The sequence below is a fragment of the Echinops telfairi genome, unplaced genomic scaffold (genome assembly GCF_000313985.2).
Source record: "Echinops telfairi isolate 266 unplaced genomic scaffold, ASM31398v2 ScPeMD7_2573;HRSCAF=3158, whole genome shotgun sequence".
NCBI lineage: Eukaryota > Metazoa > Chordata > Mammalia > Afrosoricida > Tenrecidae > Echinops > Echinops telfairi.
In genome coordinates this window covers 2,987,071-2,996,156 of record NW_022106471.1, presented here as the reverse complement: position 1 = coordinate 2,996,156, position 9,086 = coordinate 2,987,071, and the positions used below count along the sequence as shown (strand labels likewise).

General features: G+C 49.1%; 1 protein-coding gene across 1 annotated transcript in view; it reads left to right on the top strand.

Annotated features, from left to right (window-relative positions):
- The window catches only part of PROKR1 (prokineticin receptor 1), a 19,624-nt gene that overhangs the window by 7,135 nt on the left and 3,403 nt on the right, over positions 1–9,086 (top strand). The window contains exon 2 of the mRNA XM_004710163.2: positions 666–1,366. Coding sequence (XP_004710220.1) covers positions 879–1,366 — 488 coding nt within the window. The 5' untranslated portion in view covers positions 666–878. The remainder of the gene's footprint in view (positions 1–665; positions 1,367–9,086) is intronic.

Here is a 9,086-nt window from a genome sequence, read left to right as displayed (position 1 = left end):
AACAATTCAGTTCTTACCCGTGGGCACAGCTACCTTAACAGGCATTTCCTCCGAGTCTCTGGGTAGACTCAAACCTCCAACATTTCGATGTCCGCCTGTGGCACCCCTCAGGGTCTTGGTAAATGCGGTGCCAGGTTTCTAGGGTCCCTGCTGCTTTGCTGCGGGGACCAGAACTCCAGTGAGGAGCCCCCCCAGACTCCCAACTTTGGTCTTTGAGTAAAACTCATCATGCCCATGTCTTCCAAGCTCACAGCCACGAGTCGATTCCAACTCGTAGGGATCAACTGCCCCTGTGGGTTTCCGAGACTGTGATTCTTTAAGGGAGTCGGACATCTCGTTTTTCTCTTGAGGGGCAGCTGGTGGTTTCCAACTACTGACCTTGTGGTTAGCAGCCCGACGTGTAACCACGACTCCACCAGGGCTCCTGCCTGTCTCTTCAGGGGAGCAGAACTGAAATGAGCCAGGGCCTGGTTGCCCAACTTCCCCTGACTGAGTGGGTCTGTGTTTGCTGGTTTATTGGTGCTCCCTCGTGGGTTCCTTTGTTTGTACTCCCTCATCCTAGGTCCACTCTGAGCAGGTGACTGATGGGTCAGCATCGGTTGCAAGACGGTTTAAAATGCTGCCAGTTTCCCTTACCCATGCAGCCAACTGTTGGTCTCTCAAAGGTCTGCCCTGGAACTCAGATGCTGTGGAACTCAGAGCTGCAGTCCTGGCAGCGCCACCAGTCCGCCTCATCATTCTCAAAGAGGTTGGCCGGGAGATTGACTCGCTGAGGGAAAGCAAGAGTGAAGAGAGAAGAAAAGAGCCCTCCAGCCTCGCGACCTTGCTTTTCCGGGGAATTCCCAGCAGTACGGCCCACAGGAGCACCACCTGCCCAGATGGAGCTCACCACGGGGGCTGTGAGGGATGGCAATGACAGGAACACATCCACCAACTTCCTGTCTGTGCTTGACCCCCAAGGAGGCCCAGCTGCCCCTTTCCCATTCAACCTCAGCTATGGGGACTATGATATCCCCTTGGATGAAGATGAGGACGTGACGAATTCTCGGACCTTCTTTGCTGCCAAGATCGTCATTGGCCTGGCCCTGGTGGGCATCATGCTGGTCTGTGGCATCGGCAACTTCGTCTTCATCGCCGCTCTGGCCCGCTACAAGAAGCTCCGCAACCTCACCAACCTGCTCATTGCCAACCTGGCCATCTCTGACTTCCTGGTGGCCATTGTCTGCTGCCCCTTTGAAATGGACTACTACGTGGTGCGCCAGCTTTCCTGGGAGCACGGCCACATGCTGTGCGCCTCTGTCAACTACCTTCGTACCGTGTCCCTCTACGTGTCCACCAATGTCCTGCTGGCGATCGCCATCGACAGGTGAGCGTGGGGAGGGAGGAAGGGAGGGGAGGGAACAAAGACGCATTGGAATCGCTCCTTTCTTTCACCCCCCCCACCCCCCGTGGCTTGCCAGAGGGAGAGCTCTGTCTTCCACTTCCATGTGGATGGATGTCGGGGATGGGGGCCTTTCTCAAGTCTCCCCATGGATTTTTTAACAATCATTTTATTGGGGGCTCATACAACTCTTATCACAACCCATACATACATCAATTGTGTAAAACACATTTGTACATTCGTGGCCCTCATCATTCTCAAAACATTTGCTCTCCACTTAAGCCCCTGACATCAGCTCCTTATTTTGCCCCCCTCCCTTCCAGCTGCCCCCTCCCTCATGACCCCTTGATAATTTACAAATTATTATTATTTTGTCATATCTTACACTGTTCGATGTCTCCCTTCACTCACTTTTCTGTTGTCCGTCCCCCAGGGAGGAGGTTATATGTAGATCGTTGTAATCGGGTCCCCCTTTCCGCCCTCCCCTCCTTCCCCTTCCCATGGATCTTACAGTGAGAATAGCTCTTGTTTTTCAGCGGGGCTTTGGCAGGAGGGAGCAGAGCCCCCTAGAGTTGGGCAGTGGGAAGGTTTTTGATCCTTCAATGATGAAGGAGATAGCCTACCTGCTTAAGAGCTGGAGGTAGACAGGTGCAAGGAGGTGTGGAGGGACAAGCTAAACACCTGGCCATGACCCCTTGAATCAACTTGGACATCTTGAAGGTTTCTACCTCACTAATAAGTCCTCCACTAAAACATGCTCTCCCTAATGCACGTTGATTTTTAAAATAAGATTGATAGAATTCTTTGGGGACGTAAGAGGGTGGGTGGAGAGACTGGCTTCTGCTTTTCATTTTGCATCGTTTTTTTGGTTTTGGGTTTTCCTTTCCATACATTGGTATACAAGAATCCTGAAGCCCCGGTTCCAGCCACGTTAAGTAAAGCCCACACGAGCAGCCCACACGTACCCATCAGACATTTATTCTCATTTAGTTTAATCAGGAGTGCTGATGGGTCAGGGTAACCTTTGCCCCTTGGGAGACAAGCTTTCCCATCTCATTTGCCCCAAGCTAACCTGGTTACAACCTGCAGTTACCTTAAGGGTTAAAACATGCTTCTCTGTATGTGGAGCGGAACAGCCCCTCGCTCTCTCTCTCCGAGAGAGAGAGTTGCCCGTCCTGTTCCATTGCCTCAGGACTTGGTGAGATTTGAACTGCACCACTCAATCAGGGCACACTAGGACAGGGGGAGGGGCACAGCGAATGAGCACGTTTTCTGAAGCTAGAAACAGGGCAGCCAGGGATAACCTGGGGAAAGAGCACTCAGGAGGAATGGGCCTAGTAAGAGTCTTGGCTTAAAACCACCTCTGGGTCGGGCCATTTCCCTCCAGGGAGGGTAGCAGGGAATTGGCAGGTGTCCTCCTGGAAGGTGTTCAGATATGCCATCCCTGGCTCTCCAAATGAGTCACGCAGCCCCTGTGTTGTATCCACAGAGGGCATTACCGCTGGGCAGACCTCTCCAGAAGGAGCAGAGACATGGGGGCCATTAAATGGAGCATTTGCCCGCCTGAGTATCCTTCCGAAATGTCAAGAGACCTTTTCTCTGAGCTTCTCTGAAAGTGGAAGCTGCAGCTGTCAGCACTGGAACAGGCACAGTATGTAGGGTTATATGATGTACACATCGTGCAGCTAGTTTTCTATCTGAGGTTTCATACCAGCAAGACCTGTTTTCCCAGGGGCTCCTCTTGGCTGCTGAAAGTTGGGAAGGGGAGGTAGGTGTCTGCTGTGGGATGGGATCCTACCTCTCTGGTAAAATCCCTTTTCCATGTAGGGGGCAACTTCTTCAAAGGGGCCAGAAATGCCAGACGGAGTTACTTTAAGGGATGGATGTCAGAACACATTAAGAGGCGTTGAATAGTCCCCTCCACCCTCAATATACCCTAGAACCAAACCCATTGTGATTGAGTTGATTCTGACTAATAGGGCCTTACATAGGGTTTCCAAGACTAAATCTTAACAGGAGCAGCCAGATTTCATCTTTCTTTCTTGAAGCAGCTGGTGGGTTTGAACCACCAACCTTGTGGTGAGCAGCTCAACACTTCACCTACAGTGCCACCTGTCCACCTTGATCTACGGAACTTCTTTAAGCTCATGTCATACTTTTAAATCAAGCCCAGTGTTTGACATGAAATACCATAGACATTTTTCTTGCCATGTGAGTTTATAAAATGCAAATTAGGTACAATAAGAAAGATAAATTGAGAAGCATGCTTGCATTCTGGGGATGACTGTTCTAATTGGAAACTTGCACCCAGCCTCACAAGGAGGCTGCCCAGGGGCCTTGCCTGACTAGTGGGCTGCTTCAATACATTACATTCTTTTATTGGCGTGTGATCTTTACTTAAATTTATTTTTATGTGCTTTTTCATTGAAGTTCAATTTTATGGTTCTAGATACTCATTGATTTTTTCTTTCAATCTGGGCTCCTGTTGATCAGGACTTGATTGGTGATCTTCAGGTTTGAATTGGTCAGTTTTGTGCAACTATTCTTTTTCTTGAATTAACAAATAGGCTGTTTTTCTAGGGAGGATGTTGGTATTTATTCTGCTGAGGATTAAATACGAGGTGTATTACCTATACCCACTAGTTGTAGGATCCTTTTAAAATTACTTAACCTCTCCTGGCCTCAGTTTATTCCTCTGACAATGAAGATAATGCGAGAAATGAATGTGTGTGCTGCTTTGAGGAGTAAGGATATAAGAAACAATATTGTTTAGAAAAATACTCGAGACAGAGGATTCACCAAACCCACAGGCGCTGAATTATTTCCTACTTATGACAACCCTCTAGGCTTCCCAAGGCTGTAAATCTTTTGTTTTTAAACAGTTTTTTTAGCACTTCATCCACATGCCATATAATTTGATAATTCAATCATATCAAGAAGAGTTGTACAGTTGTCACTATATTCAGTTCTAGAACATTTTCTGCTTCCTGTACTCATTGTTATTCATGTGATTGTTGATTTTGTTTTTTTCTAATTGTGGCAAAAATATACACACCAGAACATTCTCCAATTCCACAACTTCTACTTGTATACTTCAGTGCCATAGGCCGTACATCTTTATGGAAGTCGACTGCCACATCTTTATCCCTGGGGGTGGCTGGTGGGTCAACCTGCCGACCTTCCTGTCAGCAGCCCCATCCTTGACCCACTGCACCAATGAAGCTCCTTTGCGAGACACTGACCACTCCATAAACAGTGGATATTGTACTTTTAGGCTAACCATGAAAGGAATAGGAAAACTGATAATATAAACCAACACATGTTCCAGATAAGCTAAACCCTTTGTTTATATGAAAACAATTGTTCTTATGGTGTTAAAATTAAAAATAAAACAGTATGAGGTTTCTAAGAAATCCAGCATTCAAGGTATAGTACAACAGAAATATTCCTTTCTCCATGTCCCTCATGTCTCTCATTGGTCTCATCGTTCCCTCAAGTACCTTGCTTAGATACCTGTCTGTCCTGGCTGCTCTCTCCCTTCGTCAAACATCCATTCCATTTCCGGAGCCTGACAATATTTACCCCCGCTGCTCCTTGTGCAGTAAGGCGGCCTTTCTACCCCCGCCAATAGTCACCGTCTTGGAAACTCACAGGGGCCGTCCTGCCCTGTCCTTTGAGGGCCCCATGAGTCAGCACCGGCTGGATGGCAGTGTGTTGGTTGGTTGTTCCTGCCTGGTCATTCTCTTTTCGGCCTTCCTGTCCACTGGCTTTGTCCCTCTGCTCCCCAGCATTCTATTTATTCCATGGGGTTGAACCGCTGACCTAAACATTCATGTATTTATTCATTCAAGTAGTGCCTTTGAAAAAGTGCCTACTATGTGACAGGTACAGTTCCGAGCACTGGGGAGATAGTGGTCCATAGGACCCCCCGCCCCTCTCAAAAAAAGTCTTGCCCTTATGGAGCGGAGGACCAATGCTTGTGCGGGGAAAGATGACAGGAAGAAGGTGGGTCATTTCTGGATGAGAACTTTTCTGTGAAAAAAACTGCCCAATCTCTGGGAGTAACTTAGGGCAAGAACCCCTCTAGTTGGGTCATGTTTCTGTGAGAAGCCATTGCAATGGACTTTTGAAGGATTTGTTGTTGTGTCCTTAAGGTCCCTCCAGTCGGTTCTACCATCTTCCATCCGTGTGCACCCCAGAGCCCTTCCCGGGCGGGCTCCTGCACCTCCTCCCAGGTGTTGCTGGGTTTGAGCCCATCAATGCAGCCAAGGGGTCACTCCATCTTCCTCTTTGTTCTTGACCTTCTACTTGACCGAGCATGATGTCCTTTTCCAGGGACTTGTTTCTCCTGATAGCATGTCCAAAGTATGTTGAAAATGGCAGGAAGATAAGAAAAGGAGAAAATACTAGTCCTGCACAGATTGGGGTATGTGTGTGTGTGCGTGTGTGCTTTTTGGCGTGCAAAGGCCCAGGGGCAGCAACAAGCCTTATTTGTGCTAGGAAAGTCACTGTGGCCTGGGTAAAGTAAGCAAGACTGCAGTCAACTTAATCTTCTGTCTGGCACGTCTCCTCTTTCTTGCCTCAAAAGGAAAAAACGATAAGAAAAAAGACCTTTCATGACGCCATTGTATACAAAATACATCTCCAGTCCTTAGGCGGGTCTCCCAGCGCTAGGCTGGCTGTCAGTGCCATGCTGGGTAAACACATTTTCCTCCTGTTTTCCAAAAGAGTGGTAATCCTTTTGAGAACTGCCACCACTTCATTTGACATTTCTGTTTCTCCAGTGCCAGGCATTTGGCCAGCACACTGGGGTGAGGGGTGAAGGATTTACCACTCTCTCACTGCCCCCCTGCTACCCGCCCCACCTTCAAACCAAACTGGTAGCTGTCAAATCCACTCTGACTCATGGGAGTGCTGGTGTAGACTCCATCAGGGTAGAGGTGTGCCGCGTGACCCCGCCCCCAGTGGCTGTGATTTTTCAGAGCTGATTTACCAGGCTTTTCTTCTGAAGAGCCTCGGGATGGATTGGAACCTGCAATCACCATTTGCATCAAGAAGCCACAGAAGGCAAAAGGTTGTGAGAGTAATGAGCCAATCCCTGCTCTTGCAGGAGCTTACCCTGCAGAGCGAGGGAGAACAAACATTTCTGAGAGAGTTTTAAGGAGCACGTGATACATTTCACGTGAAATACAGGTCAAGGTGTGGCCATTGTGTCTTAGAGTAAGGAGAAGAGACTAGCTACGGCAGGTGGGCTGTTAGCTGGTCTCCAACAGAGAAATGAGAGGGAGCCCACCAACAGAGCAAACATTTCATGTGTGTAGAGCCGGGCTTGCAAGGCAGAAATGCTAATGGCGAGTACGAGGTACTTTGAAGAGGTATCTAGGGCAGGAGTAAGGGATATCCGGAGGATGGAGAAACTCCCGTAATCCAAGCAGAAGGAATAAAGGAGACTCACGAGGAGGAGCCGGGGGCTGAAAAGCTGAGAGGCCTCCGTCCCCCCCGGGCTTGGGTGTACCTCCTTGGGTGTGGAGACACTTCAGATCCCCACAATGGAAACAGCACGAGGCACTCTGGGAGCGGAACCTTCCATTTTCCAGAGTGGGAAACCGGCCAGTCTGCCCATTCGTGCTCCCTCTTCTCTCCGGAGGCGGCCAGCTAATGCGCGAGTGACCATGAGTCGCCTTTGTCGCTGTTAGGTGACATGAAGCGGGCGCTGACTCTCAGCGACCCTGTTCGCACGAACAACAGAACGGAGTGCTTCCCACTCCCGCACCGTGCTTGCTGTGTTTGAGATCGTTGTCGCAGCCACTGTGCCCATCCTCTTTTTCTCGGAGCCTCTGCTTGACCAACCATGATGTCCTCCCCCAGGGACTCCTCCCTCCTGGAAGCATGCCCACAGGATGAGAGATGGCATCTTGCCATCTTCATTTCCAAGGAGCCTTCTGGCTGTGTGTCTTGTCCAAGACGGCTGTCTTCATTCTTCTGCCCGTCCATGGCACATTCAAGAATTTGCTCCAATCCCATGTTTCGAAGGCATCTATTCTTCAGTCTTCCTTATTGCAGACAAGGTGATTGAAAATACCATGGCTTGGGTCAGGCACACCTTGGTCCTTAGGCACAAATGCCCCCTGGGGCGTTCATCAGTCAAGGCTGGCAGGTGTGAGGAACAGGTTGTGCCTTCTCTAGCCATCCTAGGACCAGTCAGGCCCGTTGCTGCTGTAGCCTGACTGCGATGGTTACAGCGGAGGCTGGGTCCCAGGGACAGGGGTGACCCTCCTTGTCTTTGCTTGATCGCCCAGCCCACTATTTTCTCACGGTGAACAGGTCTTGTTCTCAGTGAGACGACAGCTGTAAATGAGTCTAGACCGGAACCTCTGTAGTCGGAGACACACAGGGCACATCCAAGACGTATTCACCAGCAGAGACAAGAAGCTGCCAATCGCCTGACCCTCTGGAGCATCAGAAGGTAGAGACCAGCTGGATGGAGAGGCACAATGAAGAGGGGTCGTTAGAATGCCTTGGGGGCAGGAGAAAGGGATGTCTCTCGCTCAGGATGGAAAGCCAAAAGGCAAGGGTACATTGGAAAGGCCACTGAATCTGGAGCCATGTAGGGGTCTGGGTTATGATTCTGTCAATTTCCAGTTGTTCGGATTTTGGAAAGTTCATTGATTTCTCCAAGCACTGGTTCCCTCATTTGAACCCTGGGCATTTTTGTTCTCCTACTTATTCAGTAGAGTTGGGGTGATCAAATGAGAACATGGATTTGAAAATGCTTTGTAAATTGCACACTGGCACTCTGGACCTAACATAGCCAAGCCTGGGGGCCATTCTTGAAACCATGTTCTGCCTTGTGCCTACTGGTGATGCATCAGGAAGGCCTTCCACACAGCTCCCCGGCTGGCCAACGAGAGCAAGGGTGAATCAAATGACCCAGAAGATTCCATTTAATGGGAAGAACTGGAGACAATAAAATGGAAAATAATCGAGAATCTGTGACTGTGATATTTGTCAGCATCCGGAAAAGAGCCTGGCTGAGTGTACAGATTGCATCTGGAAAAACTATTTCTGGATTGTAACACTTGCTTATATATTAAGAGCTTATTGTTGTTTATGTGCAGTGTTCCATTGGCGCCAAACCATTATTCCTGTGAGATTGGCAAGGAAAGTGCCAGTCTCATATCACAGATAAGAAATGTAAAACCCACAGGGCTTTGGCAAAAACGTCTCCAATCAACACAGCAAGGTCGAGGCAGAGCAGGGCTTTGATTCTCGGTCTTCTGATCCCTAGATTAACGGTCTCATGTAACTTACTCGTTTTGTGGGGAACATCACGAAGCTGTGGGAAGTTAGTGTTATGGGAGAAAAAACGGAATAGCATAGTGGAAATTCATATAGTTAACAAGTGTGAATATAGGCTTTTCCTTTGGCAGTGATCAGCAGAGCATGCTGGGATAGACAGCCCCGGAGAAAGCAAGAGCCTGTACGTCCTAGTTTGGGCAATGAGTCAGAGCAAGTCTGGTGCACTCATTACAGTGGGAGCAGGCTGGTCCTTCAGCAGGGCTTTGGCCACAGCCTTCAGACACCTCCATCCCACCAGCGGAGAGGGTCACAGGTAGTTGTCCGTGGCTTGGCCTGGTAGGGCAGCCAGTGGCTATCCAGAGAATATCGGTGGTTATCAATACTTCCAACTCCTGCTAACATCTGG